The 20,297-nt window shown below is 41.4% G+C and overlaps 1 protein-coding gene across 1 annotated transcript in view; it reads left to right on the top strand.

Moving 5' to 3' along the window:
* Positions 1 to 12,725, top strand: part of PLA2G4F (phospholipase A2, group IVF) — a 23,135-nt gene extending 10,410 nt beyond the window's left edge. Inside the window, exons 7-20 of the mRNA XM_010141251.1 lie at positions 640 to 706; positions 1,002 to 1,171; positions 2,377 to 2,490; positions 3,004 to 3,041; positions 3,956 to 4,091; positions 4,815 to 4,951; positions 6,104 to 6,326; positions 6,906 to 7,020; positions 8,136 to 8,273; positions 8,760 to 8,867; positions 9,753 to 9,947; positions 10,271 to 10,437; positions 11,061 to 11,247; positions 12,496 to 12,725. Coding sequence (XP_010139553.1) covers positions 640 to 706; positions 1,002 to 1,171; positions 2,377 to 2,490; positions 3,004 to 3,041; positions 3,956 to 4,091; positions 4,815 to 4,951; positions 6,104 to 6,326; positions 6,906 to 7,020; positions 8,136 to 8,273; positions 8,760 to 8,867; positions 9,753 to 9,947; positions 10,271 to 10,437; positions 11,061 to 11,247; positions 12,496 to 12,725 — 2,025 coding nt within the window. The remainder of the gene's footprint in view (positions 1 to 639; positions 707 to 1,001; positions 1,172 to 2,376; positions 2,491 to 3,003; positions 3,042 to 3,955; positions 4,092 to 4,814; positions 4,952 to 6,103; positions 6,327 to 6,905; positions 7,021 to 8,135; positions 8,274 to 8,759; positions 8,868 to 9,752; positions 9,948 to 10,270; positions 10,438 to 11,060; positions 11,248 to 12,495) is intronic.
* The last annotated feature ends 7,572 nt before the right edge of the window (positions 12,726 to 20,297 follow it).

Raw genomic sequence — 20,297 nt, 5'->3', positions numbered from 1 at the left:
AGAGTTCATGATTGTTCAATTGTAGAGTTTTAACATTTTTTTTTCAGGGAAAATTGGTGGCATTTAACAGCACAGTTCTGCAAGCTATTGCACAGGAGAGAGTCTTCTGTGTTCCTATTTCTTTAGCAAATCAGTCTTTATTAGAGCAATTATGGCCAATTAAGTATCTGCTGTCCTAGAAGGGAAGCTAATGATTGAATGGTGTGAGAGACTAAATTTTATGAGGACATGGACAATCCAGGACAGAACATCATGACAGAATTGATGAAGTGCTTGCCTGGATCTGAACAGCTTCTGAATAGGTACTCTCGTTCATTCAAAAAGGTAAAACAACAGAAAAACCCCAGGTGTTGAGAACTTGTAGCTATGAAGTTCTGGTTGAAAAAAAATAACAGTAACAGGAATAGGAAGTGTGGTTTTGATTTTGAAAGAAGAGCAAATAATCCCACCTTGCTGAAACAAAACTTGTTCTTTATTTGAAATATCACAATAATCCTCAATTTTTTTTTGAGAGCTTCTTCTGAGTTGTAAACCTACACCTAATATATAGTAGGTGGATTCATCTTCAACAAATAAATGAACTAAAATCTTCAACTAAAATCTTGAACTAAAATCAGAGCTGGTTTCTTCTTTTCATAGGTTCATCCTTGCTTGTCTCTGCAAGGCACTGTCAACAAAGAGGAAAAACCAGAAGAAAAACAGCAAGGTATGGCCGCCTGCAGAGTTTAAGTCAGATCTACTTTTCAGCGTGTTTAATCCTGGGGACAGAGGGGAGACTTGGTTCTTTGTCTAGGCAGTGCATTTTGATTTACTGACTGCAAAGCTGACTTCTAATTTTGCTTTTATTTTTAATACTAAATAATATTGGGTCATTCCCACTGGGTACCACACAAGAGTTTTTGCTCGTGTTTTCATAGTCTCCGCCACACCAAACAAGTATCTGATTTTCAACTTTTATGTAAGTGGTTCCTGTGGTCTGAACTTCCTATTCTAATGCACAGGGAGCTGCGAAGTCAAGGTGTTTGTTCCAGGGGCGTATCAGAAGCAGGTGCGTATTCCTTGGAGTCCAGACAATGAGAAGGGTCATGGAACCTCATTTGTCTTTCATGCGGATAAAGAAATGTGTCCAGAGCTGCAAGTGGAGCTGGAGCAAACCATATCTGTTCTGCAGGTGAGCATCTGCGCTGACCGCTACCAAGTCTACAGCCCACTTTTGACCAAAACCACCCTGAAACCAGTGCCTTTTTGTTCGTGAAAGTGTCCTTAAGCATAAGCCAAACAGCCTTAATTTGATCATAAGAAGGCCCGAGACTACTTCAGATGTTCAGGGATGTCAGTTTAGGTACGTTATTCAGGTGTCGGTAGCTATGGAAAGCTTGCTTCCAGCGGAAGTTTCTCGTGGAACACTCTGTGTATGTGGCACTAGGTAGGGACCAGCTATTATGAAGGTTCCTGATTACTTCCAGATACACCTTTTTCAATAAACTTAACTCCGTAATACTGTAATTGCTCCGATCAAAATTTTCTAGGCTCGAAGCCTTTCTTGAATAGATGCATTATTTTTTTCTGGTAATGTATTAAGAATTAAGGGGCAGAGAGATAACTTGACACTTGCAAAGGCTTACTGAGCTTTGTCTGCCGCTTCACAGTTTCCACAGGGTCCCACGCAGTGTGCGTATGCCACGGGAGTGACTGAATAGTCGTTGGCATGACTGCTCCAGCATGGCCTGACACACAAAATGAGAGCAAGGAAACTATTCATCTCACGGCCCTGTGATGTGAGGGGGGTTTTGATACGCCTCTTTTAGGTTTAGGACTCTGCACGCCGCTCTGCGTCAGGAGAGCTTGCCAATTCCTAATAGAATGTGGGAGAGAGCTCAAAGGTTTCCTATGAGACTTTAATTTGCTCTGCTTGTAAAGGTGGTTTGTTGTGTAATTACACGCTCCCATTTGTCCCGAGGGCTATTATCTTATTTCCTGGTTTGTGGTAATTTTTCTGTATGTCTAACACTGTTGCCCTGTTGTGAAAAAAAAATGCGGGTTCACTTTTAAGCTTTCTGCCACATGTGAGAGCATGGGGGGAAATTTTATCTTGATAAAGATTCTTGATGAAGATTTCTTGCTTGTGGCAGATAGCTATATTAAAAAGAAAATCGACCAAATCACAAAAACAACAACAACAAAGCTATTCGAGTGAGAGAAATAACTCCAGCAAAGATCTGTGAAGTAGAGAGCAGGATGATCTTGAAAAGCCTTAAAATTTTGTGAAAGATTGAATTATGAAGGTCTTAAGGATTGCTTGCTGTTTTGACGTATGAAAGTCACGTATTTAACCTTTTTTCTGGAGAGCTCAGATAATATTTTGGGTTTTTTTAGGATGGTATGAATCCTGATATCGAAAAGCATACTACAGTTCTGGGAGTGGGGACCGTACCACTTAACTCCCTTCCTATTGGTCAAAAAGTTGATCGAATCGTTTCTTTGGGAGAGGTAATGTCAACATTTTGCACTTGTTTTGACATGCTTGGGATAACTTTTACCCCCATTGCCTATGGGCATTTGGAAAGTTAAGCCGTGCGTGATTCTCAGGCGTGCTGTTTTCTTGGATATTTAGAATGAAATACTGAGATTAGTCAGTGCAGTTCTTCTAAAAATGTTTTAATGATTGAGTCTTGCAAAATAAATGTAAAGTTCATCACTTCCCAAAGCAAAACATCTGTTAGAGTGTGAAAGAAAAATATCAGAAGAGGAGGAAAGAAAGAGGCTTACAGAAGAAATGTTTTTTCCCCCCTGCTCTCTCTGAGTACATGTTTTCACTTTCAGTGAAGCTCTTGAAAATACCTGAAATAGGGGCCAGGGCAAGGTGTGCTGGGGATGTAGTCTGGGGGGTGAGAGTGCTCTTCTGGTTAGCATCTAGGGACCCTGTTGACGTCATAACCTTTAGTTAGTGGTTTCACCCATGCAGCTGCTATCGATTGTAAGATGTCTTCTCCCTCTTCACAGGGACAAAGTTTGGATATGAGTTTGAAAACTGAAGAAAGGTGAATGGGAACCTCAAAGACTTCTAAAAATCGGGAAAGGCCTTTATTCTCACAGTGAAGTAGCTCTGTGACTTTCCCAATTGTTTTGTGTCTACATTGATCTTGGGATAGATGACAGAAAAATATCTTTTTGTTATTTTTCTTCTGAAGGCTCTGAACCTTCACTTTCCAGATACTATTTATTGAACTGGTGTTGATCATGCTAAAATCTTAACATAATTTGTGTTTCTAATACTTCAAAGTAACATAGCTGATGATGTCAATATTAGGTAGTGTTATTAGGTACGGATACTTCCCAGAGGATGTGCAGTGCTGTACTGACAAACAGGAGAGGACTTCTCAGTGTGTGAAGAGCTGGAACTGCAAAATAGAGGAAAGGTGTAGGAAAGGAGTGAAAAGGAAAGAATAACACGCAAAGCAGAAGTTGGCTAGTAAATCGATAGGATCATTTGGTATACGGTGATTAACTGAAAATTCTGCTCCTCTTTCACAGACTCATAGCAGGTTTATCGGTATTCAGTTATCCCCTTCTGCCTCTCAAGTTCAGAAACCTGTGTTTTAAAATCACTCTTCTCTACATTTCCCTGCCCGTGTCGTTACTGTGATCTCAGTTGCTTCTCATGCAATCTGCTTCCCCTGCTGAAATTTCTTTGTGGAATTCCGGAAGCTTTATCTGAGTACTGTTTGACGTGAGCCTTGTATTGAGATATTAAAGGAGAAACACAACAGTGAGAAGGTTCATTTTTAATTCCAAAAGCTATTGTTACAAAATAGCTGATGTATAGACATACCCTAGAACTTCATTTAAGAATTTTATCCAATGACTTAGATTCTGTGTTCACAGAAAGTGCTTTTCCCTGGTAATTGCAAGTCCTTCAAGAATCTCGGGGTTTTTGTCTTAATTTCTATTTCAGCACTTGGGATATTGATATACGCCTGGGTTTTGACCTTTGTAAAGAGGAAAGAGAATTTTTGGACAAAAGGAAGAAAATAGTTTCTGAGGCACTACGGAAGACTCTTCACTTAAAAGAATCCCCTCCAAAAGACGAGGTATTGAGCACAGTGCTGTGGTGAGATGTGTAAATTCCTGTGTGCTTCGTTGATGATTAGGTATTGAAGGATTCTTTCCCTGTAATGAACAGAAAATAGAGTTTGCATTCACCATGTCATGCGATAGATGACATTTCAGTTTGGCCTCAAACGCTGTTATATTTCTAAAAATTTGAGGGGGGTGTTTGCGTGTGTTTTAGAACACAAAACATTGAAATTCTAGAATGTGTGTGTTTTCTTTAGCTGGATTCATGTACCTTGGTCTTTGAGCTCTGAATTATGATGGGAAAGTCTGTTTCAGAATGGCTATATTGAATCTTAGACCACAGGAACAGCTTCGTAGTTGCAGATTTGAGGACACACATATAGATGGCCTGATTGTTCTGTGATCTTTGGGTGCTGTTATAAAAACGACCGACATTTTTTGTACTTATGTGTATATTGTATGGCATGCAAGTAAATGTGTGGTAATATACGTAACAATTTTAGTAAGTGACTGTCCCTAAGAGGACACTGCTATGTTATGTAGTAAACAAAATATCTCAGTTACAAATTAGAGAATGGCTTCTGGTGAAATCAAACCTGAAATTACTTGAAATGTAAATAGAAATAGAGATTTTATCCCTTATTTTTCTAGGAATGATACTTAAACCAGATTAGTTCTGTAATTTATTGGCAATTCAAAAGTCTGTGATTGTGACTCCGGAGTTCTGCTGTCTGCAGGTTCCAGTCGTAGCGGTACTGGGCTCTGGAGGAGGGATGAGGGCGCTGACATCGTTCTACGGCAGCCTGGCTGGGCTCCAGCAGCTGGGCCTTTTGGATGCCGCGATATATCTGTGCGGGATTTCTGGCTCTACTTGGTAAGCTACACGCAGTGTTGATTCCAGAAACTTACAGGTGAATACGGTGGTGTCGATGCAAAATAAGGCCGGAACTGCCTTTCTGCCATCTGTAGACAGAATACGACAAAGTCAAATGTTTTGTCAGTTCTCACCTGTTAGTTCTGATGGGGCTTCTAAGGAGTCTAAGAAATTCATTATCACTTCTAGTCCATACAGTTACTGGCTGAGTTTGATGAATCTGCTGCTTTTTCAAGCCTGGCTGCTGAATGTTAGAACGTGTTACACGAGTGAAACTGCTGTGTGTGTTCCCCCAGAGCCCTGACTTCAAAAACTTTCCCCATTTCCTTGCTCTTGACAAGATTTTTCTTGTTTTTTAATCTCAGTTATTTATCTGAGGTGACTAGAAACTTGTCCACTGGGACTACTATGTCACCACTTTCCAAAATGGCATGTGTAGGTGAAGAGAGGAATAGCTTTTCCGCTGGTGGCCGGGAGCAACGTGCTGAACTGTTAGACGTGGCTAGAGCATGTCAGTGGCTCAGTTCCTGGAGCTTGTGGTGAAATCACCCCTCACAAGTAGGCATTGTTTTTGTGAAATGGTTTCACTGTGGAGCTGGGCAATCTGGCAGGATAATCCTCCCTTCCGGCGCGAGGTGCGTTACATGAACGCCTGCGTGCCTAGTGCTCTTCTGATGACCTTGGGATCTGGCCTGCCCCTGGTGATCGGGAGACAGACTTTCAAAATCAACCTGGGCGTCTGTTCCAGACTAGTTTCTTGGTTAATCAGAGCTGTGTTCCGATGAAGGCCACGGCCGCTGTTATGCCTCTGTGTGCAGGAGCACCCTTTCTACCAGCCGGTCTCTCGGGGTTGTTGCAGGCTGGAGTTAACTCGTGTTTGTGACTGGTGCGCGTGTGCTAGCGTACGGTGCTTGGACCTTCTTGAAATGCAGGTTGGCAGCAATCAGGATGAAGTTGTTCTGTAGGTGTCAGGGTTTTCAGCACAGTTTAGAGTTCAGAGATGCAGTGTTACGGTCTCCTTTACGACATTTTATCTTTTAGCTGGACTTTCCAAGCTTTTAGTTCAGTGCTGCAGCACTAATTGTAACTGGCTAAAATTATTGTTTACACGAGGGTCATTATTACAGATGACTTTACTATCAACGTTTTCAGGTGTTTATCGACGTTGTATCAAGACCCTGAATGGTCACAGAAAGACCTTCAAGATGCAATCAGAAGAGCTCAGGGTACTGTGTCCAGCAGCAAAGCAGGGGCATTTTCCCCAGAACGACTGAAATACTATTTCCAGGAGCTGAATGCAATGGAAATCAGTGGCCGCAAAGTCTCCTTCACAGATTTGTGGGGCCTTATTGTGGAACATTTCCTACAACAGAAGGTACAAGGGTTCATATTTGGATGTGTACTGCTGTTTGTCTTCCAGGTGGGGGCTCTGCCCACCCATGTGTTACGTGTCAAGAAATCAATTATTCTCTGTGAGTGGTTGTGGAATAGATAGTGTTGTGGAATAAACGTAGGAAGTTCTCATCTCTTTCTGCCCCGAGTTTCCCAACATCCTTTTTTAGCAAAGAATTTTGAGGTCATATAGATCAGTGCTATAGAAAAAAGTAGTGTTCATTTGGAATGACTGTTATTAAATCCATAGCTTTTCTATTGGGCAGGTTAAGTCCGAGACAATAATGTTCATTTTGCAAAATGCCTTTACTCTGCAGTATTTGCTACGCTAATTGAAATCAGAAATCAGAAGGATGTTTAGCTTATTAATAACACCAGACATTCTAAACATGCAACTGCAGAAATATTCTGGCAAAATCTAACCATACGCATGGACATAAGGGGGAAAAGGGTCTTTGAATTAGTAATATTGTTAGTCAGAAATGCTAGACAACGTTCAAGTTATCGAAGTGTGGGTACAGAACTTACCTAAGTGTGCTTCTCCTTCTTTGCCTGCGACCAGGAAGATCCATCAAAGCTGTCTGATCAGCAAGAAGCAGTGAAACGAGCCCAGAACCCCTATCCTATCTACGCAGCTGTCAATGTGAGACCAAATATTAGCAGTGGTGACTTTGCAGGTATAAACATGGTAAATTTGGTTTTGGTTGCTAAAATCTATAAATTCCTTTCACCTATCCAGTTCCTCGGGCAGTAAGTAGCTGACAACAGGAAAAGAGGCTCAAGCAGCAGTTGGTAGTGCAAGAAGCACTACGATACTGACTGGCAGAGTAGTATGATCCTGATCGCAGATGTCTTCATCATGGCTATAACAGAGAAATGGGATTCAACTCTGCTGGCCACTCACCATGTTTTGCTAGGAAGCGCCTAAAATTTTGGGGATCCGAGAGGGATGGTTCTTAAAATACACAAGTCTGTGCCTGAATTGGAGATTTGCAGTCCTTGGTAATTAGGTGACCCACTTTCTTTTACAGTCTCAGATAAATGTAAAATGATTGGTTGGCAATCTTGTGGCATGCGACATCAAAACTGTGGCACTTAGCAGCTTGGGTTCGTGCTGGTTATACAATTACAGTAAAAAATGAAGGCCAGTCCTATTCCAGCTCACTTGAAACTTGAAATATCATGCAACAAGTAAGGATAGATACAGCGGGACAGAAACACAAACACTCGTGCCACTGTGGGACTTTTTTGTTTGTCTGGTTCTGGAGGAGTTTGTGTGTTTAACAATGAATTTGATTTATAAAATTTTGTGGAAAGCTTTCAACCATGAGGGGACACTTTGACAACCGAACGATGAAGTCTGGCACAGTCAGTCAATAGACTTTTCAAGTCAGTACTGTCATAATAGCTGAGAGATGTTAAGTAGTGTGAAGAAAGGCTGGGAGAAGTGAGGTAGCTTCCACTCATGATGGAATGGTTTAAAATGGAAGTAAAATAGACAGTTTATTTCTGCTGTAACAAAGTCAAGATTGAGCAAGAGGGGTTGTTTGGTTTTTTCCCAAAAGGCAGGAAGAAAGGAGGTTGTATTTAGCCCATGAAAGCCTGTGCAAGAGTTTTTATTAATCATGAGTAAGATAGAAGCTCACTGAGAAGAGTGTCAGGGAAATCCATAGTGATGGTGGAAAGTGGAAGGACACTCCCTTCTGTCTCACTTGTGTGAACAGAAATCGAATGAGCATTTTCACCTATGTTTACTTGAAGATGGATAAGTATCTTGTTGGCTTGTTCTTAGAATGGTGCGAGTTCACTCCCTATGAAGTTGGATTTCGCAAATACGGAGCTTTCGTCCGAACAGAAGACTTTGACAGCGAGTTCTTCATGGGACAGCTCATCCACAAACGTCCAGAGCCCAGGATTTGTTTTCTACAAGGTATGATCTTATAGTAATGAATAAAAGAGGGAGATGGGAAGGACCTATGCTGCTATTTAGACTCATCAACTTAAGCCTGTGCCTTTTTGTCCCTTCCTAAAGAGTTCGAAGAAGGGAAAATTGTCAAATCTTTCTCCAAAGGTTTTGATGTCAGCTCATAGTTTTACAGTCCCATGTCCTGAGTCTGCAAGATGACACTATTAGGAGCTGCCTGTCAAAAACTTTTGCTTTAGGTCTTCCCATTCTCTTGCCATCTTTCCCTTGCTGATAGAAGAGCTTTTCTCTTGGAGAGGTTTTTGCATTATATTATTACATCAGAACTTGTCACATGATTAACTCAAAGATTTCAACTCAAACCTCACTTGGTAGAATAGTAGGTGTCAAGTGACAGCCCTCTCCCATGAAAATGACAGCCGAATGATAGAGCTTTTGGTTACACTGCGAAAAGATTTTTGAGTACTAAATTCTTCCGTGTTTCTCCTGTAGGGATGTGGGGCAGTGCCTTTGCTGCAAGCTTGGATGATATCTGCCTGAAGGTGGTTGGTGTAGGACTGGGCTTTCTAGACTCCTTCAAAGATGTTATCAAAGTTGTAGGTAAGAACATACGTTAAAATAGATTCCTGGTTTGAATGATGATACAAGTAATATGACTCGCAAATGTGCTGTGTGTAGTTTTCAAGATTAGCGTAAACCATGGATTTGGACAGATCTCTCTGGTACTGCTTATTATTTCTTCTATCACAAATATAGTGAAAAGAATAATTATAGTCTTTCAGCACACTTTCTTTTCCTCCTTTTAAAGTCTATCTGACTTTGCCGATGAATTTGAGCTATTTCTGAGAGCTGTCTTAAACACACACTGCAGTGCAGGGGTCTTAAATCACGAGAACAGGAAGAGTAGAAGCTGCACTGCTAAGCAGGAAGTGGAAAACAGGTTTTCAGTTCCCCCCGTGGCCTGACTTCTGTAATCTTGGATGAGCTGGTCGTATATTTATGCGTCGTTCTCCATTCACACAGGGCCTCCCTAGCAGTGAAAAGGAAGTGTGTTAAAGCCTGAGAGTTGCTCAGGTGCATGGTTATAGCCTTATAACCATGGCGGGTGGGGAGGGGATTTTTTTCTTCTCTGCTTTTGCAGCCCTCATTTTTTCCCACCAACACTTTCGTTGTTGTAACTATAAATGTTGCTGTGTGCAGATGACTGTTGTTGTCTGTGAGGCAGAAGACAAAGAATTTCTTTGTGTGGGTTTGAAATGAATATGGACAATGATTTACAAGTAATGCTATTCCCTTTAAACAGGGTATGTAGATTATCCAGCTATGGAATATGCAGCTCATTTAACTTTCATTACACCACCTTTTTAGAGGGCAAATTCAGCCTTGGGGCAACTGGTTAAATACTGTAGAAAAAGGTCTGAATTGAAAAGTTTGGGCTGGACAAGCATTTTTAATGTGTTCTGCATCTTTCTGTGGCTTCTGCAGATGACTGCCGAAGATTCCATTTCCGAGATCCAACACGACTGAAGACTCGCTTGGTTATACCTGGGGGCCCCTTGTTACAAATTTTTCAGGATTTCTTCAAGTCCCGGGTCACATGTGGAGAAACCTTCAACTTCATGCAGGGATTATATCTTCATAAAGATTACGTTAACATCAAGAAATTTGTGGCTTGGAGAGGTAAATGAGTCTTTATCTGGGATATAAAGTAGTGTGTTAATATTCTCGAACCGTCAAAGTTACAGAACCTAATTGAGCTTGACTTTGTCCACTAAAGTCAGGGAATTTACCCCTTCTTACACACAGTAAAAAATTTGATCTGCTATGTATGTTCTGACATATAAGGCAAGTTCATCATCAGACTTCACAGATCGGTCTCAGATGAACGTGCATGTTGGAATGCCTCTTTTTGTTCTTATCGCCCCAGAATAGGTTTGTTGCTCGTGCTGAGTGGTATGTAATGAATCGTTATAGTTACTTGTGTTACTTGGAGTGTCTTTCAGGCACTCATCTGGACGCTTTTCCCAACCAGCTGACCCCCATGGAAGAAAGTTTGTATTTAGTGGATGGTGGCTTTTCTATCAACTCTCCCTTTCCTTTGGTACTTCAGCCAGAGAGGGATGTGGATGTTATCTTGTCGTTCAATTTTTCTTGGGAAGCTCCATTTGAGGTGAGAGATGTAGCTGAGCATTATTACATGAAGATAAAAGCACCCAATCACATCTACAATGGCAGCAGATCAGTCGATATTGAACACAAACACTAATGAAATAATGCATTAAAATAAATCTTTAACCTCTTTCAGGTATTATTGTAGTGTCAATTATTACTGTGAATGTCATGAGGAGATGGAAAGTGGTAACTGTAATAAGATTCAAAACTTTGCAGAAGCTTAAGTAGATTGTTATGTAGGAGTATTTGCCTAGCTCCTATGAGTAGATGTAAATTCCAACGGAAGAATGGCTGTTGGTGACTTTCTTCATGCAAACAAGTTACTTCCGTCCTGTATATACAAGTGCTTATTTTTAAGTGCAGAGAAGGAAAAATGAACGTAGAATAACAAAACATTAAAAAATTCAGCTGTAAACTGGTGATATTTGGTTCTCTGTTCAGCAATTCATCCTTCTTCTGTAACACCAGCCAGAGAAATTTTCTGACAATTTGAAGTTGGATTTCTGTCACTTTTTTTTTTTTTTTTTTGGGAAAAACTCTCTCACTTTGAGGGTTGTAGTTAGATGGTCTTAGAGGTGTTGCTGGTATTCTGTTGAAATTATTTTTGTTCTTTCACCACAGGTTTTAGAGCTGACTCAGAAATACTGTGAGGAGCGGGAAATTCCTTTTCCAAAAATCAAATTGAGTGAGGAAGATGAAAATAAGCCAAAAGAGTGCTACATGTTTATGGATTATAATAATCCAAAGGCTCCAATTGTGCTTCATTTCCCGTTGGTGAATGACACCTTCCAGAAATACAAAGCTCCAGGTAAGAGAGCTGTTTTTACAATCCTTTGGGTGCGTTGATGGGGAAAACACAGTGGGCTCTGTGTCCCTCCTTTTATTCTTCTTAGTCTTACCCTGTAATTATTAAATGGCTACTTTCATTAGAATCAGCTTCCACGAGTTTTTTTGGAAGGGAGAATGGGAGAAGCTGCTAATGATTAAAAAAAATTCTAAAGTCTGGAAGAAACAAAACTAAGCAATATTTTTTGCTTCTTTCTGAACCTTTCTGCCTCAATACCTGATTTTGTTACTTCGAGTTACTATGAATACATTGTAAAGCACTATAAATCAGATTGAATAAGTTAATTTGTTTGTTGGATATGAATAAACCACCAAACCACAAAGTGTTGGGGACCAATCTGTAAGTCAGCTCGTGCAAAATGGCCTTCCTTTGTAATAAAAGGTCAAGTGATAAAAAATCCTTGCTTTATCCAACATAGACTGGAAGGCCCACCTCACTGTGTCAAGCAAGAGCACTGGGATGAAACATAGAGCTGTACCTTTAATAAGAGACAGACAAAATTCAATTTCCTATTTCCCCCCTCCTGGGAGCAAACAGCATCCTGAAGAAAACCCTTGAGATACAGAGTAAAGAAAGTGCAGGGCTGATGCAGGCAAGGGAGGTGTACAGCGCTCTGTTAAAGCTACCTGTCTGAATCCGACAGCGGTGGCCAGGCCATAATTCCATCATCAACGATGAAGAGTTTCGAGGTTTGGGCTTGAATATGGCTGGACGCTGCTTCTTCTGTAATAGCAACAAGCAAGTGTTTTTAGTGAATTACTTGAATGTTCATCTTTCAAGATCGGCATTTTAATTCGAGTGACAGGGTGCTAAAAACGCAAGCGACCATAATTCGAAGGGTACATACTAACCTGCAAAGGTCAGTTGAACTCGGAGTGTTAGTGTCTTTTAGTGTAGAACAGCACTTCCGGGAAGAATTGAGCTTTGTATTCCTTATCTTGGGCACGGTAATTATGGATGAGCTAAACAATTTATCACTATGAAAACTTTAGTTCCATATTTTGGAGTGCAGTGGAAGTAGAAAGGGTAATGACATTTTATCTTCAGCTTCCAAACAGTTTGGATCCTGAAGGAGCTGAAATCTCTGAGGAGGAACTCAGGGGAAAAAGTTGAAGTTCAGAGTCATATGTGATATCCGCCTTGCAGAATCCAACTAAAACGAGTCTATCACAGCTGTTTTGTGTTATTTTTTTTTTTTCCTCGCTGTAGGAGTTATACGTGTGTCGGAAGAAGAGAAAGCCTTTGGTGACTTTGTCATCGAGTCAAAAGATTCTCCTTACCGAACACTAAATTTCACCTTTGAGCCATATGATTTCAGCAGGTTGGTGGAAGTGAATCGCTACAACGTTCTGAACAGCAAGGACATTCTCTTCAAAACCCTAAGCTTGGCTCTGCAAAGGAGGAAGTTGAAGAGAGCCCTTGATAAGTCCGATACATGAGCAGCTTCCATAGCTGACTGTACAGACAGTCTGCCGTACGCGAAGGCTGGGTGGTTCAAGACAGAATGCTGGAAACCAGGAGCTGGAGACTGTCTTCTTGGGAAGGGAGTGGCACACATGATGCTCTTAGGAAAACTCTGGGGCTGTGCAGTACAACATGGATGTTGCTTTGTCCTGTGAGGAACAGTAGGGAATTATCTAGCCCAGCCTAGGGAGGTCTGTTCAAACGGTTCAAGCATCTGCAGAATCACCTTCCAAACTCCGGAGTGAAGCACCTGTTCTTCTCAAAAGTGCGGCAGTGTTCGAGGAGGCACTGATTTCTTCTACACCTTTATCTCTCTTGCTTTTTGAACCTCCATCCAGAAATTGTCGGAAATTTATATCATCTGGCAAGGAAGTTACACAGACTGTGACTGTGCACTGAGGGAGGAAGTGTGTCATTTTGCTTTCAACCTGCTGCTGGCGGTTGCCTGTGTACTTGCAAGACTGAACAGTCATTATCTGCTTTCTATTTTTGCCATTCATGGTTAGGAGATCTCTGTGATATTTCCTTTCTACCCTTCTCAAGGATTATAACGGCTTTTAGTGTCCCAGAAACATGATTTTGAGTACCTTACTTTGGTAACCATTTGTTTCTGAGGAAATAGTGGTTCCCTTTTTTCTATTTCACAATTAAAGACACATCATAGGCTTGTGGTTCTTCTTCCTACAGTTTGATCATCATGAGCTGATGAAACTTTCAAAGTGCTATAAACCTCATAATTCTCTTTCTGGCAATTCCACCACACCTTTGTTCAAGGAATTTCTGCGTATGTCTGTGTATTTTAGAAACATCAATATTCAAGGTAGGCGCACCATAGGAATATGAACGGCTAAGATGATGTCAGATGCTGCTCTGCTGTGTTACGGAGTTACTCACTTTGCAGAAAACTCAGAGAAAAGTACCGAATTATGCAGTAGAAAAACATCTAATACCAAAGGCCAGCAAAGGAACACTTTTGTGCCTTTTACATTGAGCTGAATATACTGCTTCTTTATTTGAAAACTGGAGAAAAGAGGTTTGTTTTCTGTAATGATGTAAAGTCTTATAAACACGTATGATTCTTTATATTTTTGAAATGTTTATTTTAATAAATACTAGTTTTGCTAATGTGCTTTTCACATTGTGAACACTTGTCTTGATATATTTTTCCTTATTACAATAAAAAGTAAGCAAAAAAAGCCAATGTAATACTATATTGCTGTTTCTGTTATTACATGAGGGAACCTGTTAGCGGAAAAGCGACTTGCCAAGTCCATCTCAGACTTGTGTTGCGCGGTAGCGGAAGGTAATCTCTTCATTGCGAGAGTACTCTGTGAGGAAGCATGGCTCAAAATGGAATTGGTTTACATGTATTTCAACCAATGATTCCATATGCGTGATTAAACTTCCCTGATGTCTGGAAGGACGTATCTTTTATGTCCGTAGCACTTATTTACTTAAGCTGAAATAAGAAAAACAGCAGCTCAATTTTTGTTTGTAATTGATGCCTCACAGCTCTCTGCTTTGTAGGACATCTATCATATTTGCTGAGTGACTTAAGTATTTTTTTCCACAGAAGGTTTTCAAGTATTCTTGTCTCAGCTGCCTTTCAGCCTGCCACCATGTCATGTCTTTGAATGTTTGTAGTAAGATGGGTGTTTCTTTTGTTCCTCCTGAGTTATTCCTTTTTAATTTTTTTTTCTGATGTGAATCTGAGTTGAACTGTGTGGTTCGATTTACTTCAACTTTCTTGTTTTTGAGGTCCTTTCCTGATCAGAGATGCTTGGACATTGTGGAGATTTAGGCATTTAGATACCATCACGTAGATTGGGAGGTGGAATTTTTTCCTCCAAGAACTCTCTCTACTCAGATCTGCTAGGCATATGCCATGGAGTCTTGTAAGGCACAGCTTGTCTGTAAGCTCTTCCACAGTGTCAAGGCTTCTTTGTTGGAACAAGATATGGCCCCCCTAATAATTTTTATTTCCTAGACTGGTGTGTAAGCGGCAGTAGTAAGTAACCTATTTGAAAGTCCATGTTGTGGTAGGAGAGTTGTCCATGTCTGCGCATTCGCTGTACGGCATATGTTCCTCAGTCTTGTAAAAATGCTTCTGGTCTTGTGAGAGGAATGTGTCTTTTGTTCTGGCATTTAAATTCAAGCCTAGTTATTACAGAGAAATTATCCTGGCATCCCAAGTCAAGGGAACATTTGGGAGAAACGGGAAGTAGGTAAGCGAAATAACTCAAAGTATTTTCTATTCTACTCTAGAGAGAGTGCAGAGGTGTGGAGCTGCTGTTACTGACTCCCGATAATGCTACCTGGGCTCTCACTTCAGTTCTCTCCCCTTCTCTGTGTCTTGGATTTTCCCCAAAACCATTGTGGTTTTGTTTGGTTGGTTTTTGTGTGAGTCCCGGGGCTAGAGCACTCCTACAAAGGAGTGCCAACGGGGAAAGGAGCCCTGAAAATACATGGAATGCACCAGCTATTTTTGTCCAAGGAATAGCTCACATGGATGCTTTAGTCTTCCTCTTGCCGTATGTTTGCAAGAGTAGGTATACATGCAGACTGCGTTAGTCCAGAAACAAGACCCTATTCAAAAACAGCCCGCAGGATACCCCGGCTTTCTAATATTTATTCTAAGGAAGGCCTTGTTGTTGAAAAATGATTGTTCTGGATCGGTGTGCACTTGGCTAATCATAAACTTTTCATAATTCAAACCCTTTCAAAATCCAAACCAGCCATGCGGTGCTTTTCCTGGTATCAAACGTGCTTATTAGCCAGGATTTATTAACAGCTCATCACATTAGTATTTAAAAGGGAATTTCTCAATGCATTAAGCTTTTTTGGTCACCATTAAATGGAGTCCTGCAGGACATGAACTACTTTTGAACACCATTTTGCCTGCTAAATTTCCTGCTCTTTCCAGGATGTAGAGCGTGAAGCTGTGTCCTTGATGTAGTCTTCTCTATGATGTAACTGTGGCTTTTGATTGTAGAGAGAAAAAACTTATCATGAGGTTCTGGGAAATGTTTTGTGGTCCTACTTAGTGAAGAATATCTGTACTCTGCAATTAAATATATTTATATATGTACACAGTCACATACATTGGAAGACTGATGGATAATGGAGGAAAAAGACCACACCAAATATTTTATTGATTCGGTGTCCTTGGTGAAGAGAACTTGAACCGTTAAGATAAGATAAGCAACCTTATCTTCAGCTTAATCCTGTGAAACAACTCGAAATATTTTATATTCTACTCTAGAGAGAGTGAGTGCAGAGGTGTGGAACTGCCGTTACCAACTCTTATCCCAAGAGTGCTACCCGGCCTCTCATTTCAGTTCTCTCCCCTTCTCTGTGTCTTGGATTGTCCCAAACCCCAGACTGTGTGTGTAGCACTTGAGAGTCGTATATGGTTAATGCTGGTGCTGCAGCGATGCTAATACTGAATAGTATTGAAAATTTAATTCATTTATTTTAATTCATATGATAATACTGTTACAGAAATGAGCACAGGATCTGGATCCTGATCCTGACCGTTACACGTTTCTATGAGCAGCTATTCACTTAGCTCCCTTTTCTGTCTTGTCTTTCCTTTTTTCCAAATCTGGTGCTTGGAATCTCTGTCTAAAACACACTGGAGGAAAAACCCAAGTGCTGCACGTTTCAATGAGCCTGGGCGATCGCATCTAGGCAGTCGCCCTTGCCCCGAGCTATTGTGGGTAGTCCTGGCTATGACTGATTTTTCTGGTTGTTGACTTTGGGCTGCCAGAAGCTACTGGGACAGCTCCAGGACATCGAGGGATTCCTAACAGAAACCTACACAAATTCAGTGCTCTAACATTTGGGTGGTTTGCTCCACTTGGTGTTATTCATGCTGTGGGCTTGAGGTCGAGCTGAGCAAGGCTCTAGTGCAGACAAGGTCTGAGCCGTGTGTGGCTTATGTTTGCAGACAAAAGGTGTCTGTAAGAGCTCTTCAGGATTCCTTTTTCTTCTGTTCCAGTTAAAAGACACTTTTGTAGCCTTCCATAAAATAATTAATTTCTAAAGTATGAACAAGGAAACAAAGAAATCAAATTTCATATGTACGTACTTAAAAAGCCACAATAAACATAACAAAATATGGCAGGATGTTAATACTTAAAGAAGGGTGGAGTATTAAATCACTGCTTATTCTGTAGAAAACCACAGGTAATGGCTTGCAGAAAATTAAGGCTTGGCAGCCATTTGTAGGGTAATGAGTTTCCAAAGGGTAAGGGAGGCACAAAGGGATAATCCGGTTGGAAACATTGTGTGTTAGTATATGTAAATAGTTCATAGAATGTCTTCAGTCCTTAAACACGTTAAAAATGGATTGATTGCACGAAGTAGTCTTTGTAAAATAGGAATAAACGGGTTGAGAGCTTGTGGGTGAAAACTAGAGGCTGAGCCAACAAAGGGAACTTCATAGCTGGTGTTTACTACAGGCTGCCTGATCAAGGGGAGGATGAGCAAGATAATACCAGAATATCTTCCTAAAGAGCCTTAAAAATGCAGAAAACCCACTTCCACTGAGAAATTGAACTTGACAAAATTGTCAGGATGAAGAACTGTGATTTTACTTAGTAATTCTTAGAGTTTGAAGTTGTGCCAGTGAATAGACTCATGTTTAAAGCGCTGTGACCTCACCTTGCTGTCTGTGCAGAAGAATCACTTTAAAAACAGCTGGAAAAAAGCTTTTGGTTTTGATTTGAACTAAGTGAACTAACCTGGTGTTTCAGACTCTAACAGTCTGCTTCAACTACGATCACCTTAAAGTGCATACTCACCTGCAAGCTCACCTCTTCATGGAAACAGGTATTACGATAAGGCAGCCTTCCTTTGGCGGAGCTGCGAGATTGCTGTGGACAGCGACTCTTTCATTTGGTAAAAATATGGGTTTCTCTTTCTCCACAGACGATCAAGCTATGTTCTAAGCAGCTGAGAAGCTTCTCTAGCTGAAGCTTTTTTCCAGCTATGCTGCTTAGCAAGTAAGATTTTGTAACTGATTGTGCTCAGTGTCAGGGCTACTGTATAAGTAAACAAAGAACCCTTCCCTGTAAAAAATAAAATACTTTGGAAGATTTTTATAATAAAAATTCTGTTGTGGATTTTTGAAGCCTGAAATAAATAGAGAAGAAACAACATGGCTAATGGGATATCATATGCTATTAAGAAAACAAGTGGCTTCATATGAAAACAATTGTTTGTTTGCCTTCCAGTGTTGAGGGCAAACTGCTGTGTGGCAGCAGATCTTGTGACTGCATCTCCAGTGATTCAGAGCGCAATGAAACTCAAAACGCAAGCACCGCAACGCTGTGAGGATAAAACTTCGGCTGTTGTGTTTAGTAGGCTCAGGACAGCACTCGATAAACAGTAGCAGCAAGGCAAAGAATGGAGCAGAATTTGGTGTAAGAGGCGGCAGAGCGGACAGACTGACGGTGGCTTGCTGTTCTGTTTACGCCAGCTCTGTGGAGCAGGAGAGTTAGTAAAGGGCTCATTGCCTGGGAAAAGCATTGCCTGGGAAAATGCTGGAGCAGGGAAGGGAAGGTACTGTTCTCTTAAGGGAGATGATGTGCTTTGGAACAGGATAGTTGAGGAACATTTTTCATTTTCTAAGGGATTTCTCTACAAGCCAAACAACGTTATTTATGTTGACCTTTACCTCTTTATAGTGCTGTACAAAATCTTTACCGTATTATTAACTCTAGTAGATGAAACGTGTCTGGAATCGCACTCAGAAGTCCTAAACTGAGGCAGAAGTGGTACTATGTCTGTCGCTTTTGATGTGGCAAATGTTACATCAGGCCAGACTTTGAGTCACATGTGTGCTCAGTTGCCAGGTGAGACGCTTTTATTAAAGACCTCAGAAGAGAAAAAGACAAATGCAGGAAATAATATCTAATCAGAACACGATGTTGATATGGAATGGCTTTGAAAAAGGCAAAGAGCTGGAGATGTTGGAAGTTAAAATATTTCCATGGAAAGAAGGGAATTCTAATACGGTTGAACAAAGTTCTGGTAAGGTCTTGGGTAGAAACAGAGCCTGCTGACTGGTCACCTGCGTTTGAGGAAAACGAACTCGTAACAGATACGTGGATGAGGAGGTATGGGAAAGAGAAAACCTGCCAATTGAGAGGATACCAGGTGACTGTAGGGTAATAACCTTGTCACAGCAACAGTTAAGAATGGACCTGTGTGGTTTTTATGAAAGCAACCTGAAGAAGGGAGATGTCATGGTTTGAGCCCTCACAGCTGCTCGCTCGCTCCTATCTGCCCTCCGCTGGGGTGGGAGGAGAAAAAACAACACAAGGCTTGAGGGTTCAGACAAAGGACAGGGAGGGCTCCCTCACCAGTTATGGTCATGGGCAAAAGACAGACCTCACTTGCGGAAAACAACCACCTCCAATTCACCAACTGGATCAGAGTAGAACAGTAATAAATACAACCTAATCTTAAGTCAATACACCTTCTCCCTATCCTTCCCTTCATCCTGGGCCCAGCTCTGTACCTCCTCCTTCTCAGCTGTGCAGGAGGGTGGGAAATGGGGGTTGCACTCAGTTCCAGTCTGTCCCATGGTGTTTCTGTCACTCCTTCTGCCTCAAGGGGAAAACTCCTCACAGTTTTCCCCTGAAGCAATGTGGCGACCCTCCCATGGGAAACACTCCTGCACAAACTTTTCCAATCAGCGTGTTTCTCTCCCATGGTCTATGGTCTTCCCAGTGAGGGAACTCTCCATCACAGGCTCCCCTCAGAGTCACAGCTTTCTTCAGGATCGTCCCCTGCCAGGGGTCCGCCACAGGCTGCGGATTGGGTTCTTCTCCATTCTTGATCTCTAAGGGCTGCAGGGGCTCAGCCCAGCATCTCACCATGGACCGAAGGGGAACGCCTGCTTCAGCGTGCTTCCTCCCTTCCTACCTCACTGACCTAGGTGTTTGAAGGGTTCTTTCTCTCTCTCAGGATCTCAGTCTTAAGCCTTCTTATAGAACACTGTGCATTTTGGAAATCAGATGTTTAACCACACCAGTTTCTTTGTGGTCTTCCCTCTCAGCAGTGTACATACCAGGGTTTTGAACTTCCACTGGGAGAGGTGGGCTGTGAAATGAAGTCAGTGGATGCCTGACCATTGGCGTTTAGACACTGGTAGAGACAATGATGTTTTACTTTATGGCAAGTCTCTGCTTAATGTTTTTTTCACTACTTCAGCTGCGCTGTATTACAGGAATTTAGTCACAAACCTTGTGGCTCCTGCTTCATTTGTCTGCGTGCTGATACGGCAAATAGGACATTGCCGACTTTCAGCCAGCACGAGGTCAGTACATGCTCTCCTTCCATCCTCCTCCACCTTAGTCCCCTTTAAGAATCCTAGCCATGATAATTCGGTGTATATAGCACAGCAAGCCCTGAGAGAATCCACGTGAAGCATCAGATGAGGGTGACTGCAAGGTTGCTGTCTTTACAGATCGGCTGTTCGTCTTTTTTTTGGTGAAGGTATTGTGTTCTGAATGAAAGTGAGGAAACGGACTGCTACC

The sequence above is a fragment of the Buceros rhinoceros genome, unplaced genomic scaffold (assembly GCF_000710305.1).
Source record: "Buceros rhinoceros silvestris isolate BGI_N320 unplaced genomic scaffold, ASM71030v1 scaffold29618, whole genome shotgun sequence".
NCBI classification, from domain to species: domain Eukaryota; kingdom Metazoa; phylum Chordata; class Aves; order Bucerotiformes; family Bucerotidae; genus Buceros; species Buceros rhinoceros.
Note: the sequence above shows the minus strand (reverse complement) of the source record. Positions and strands in the feature narration are given on the sequence as shown.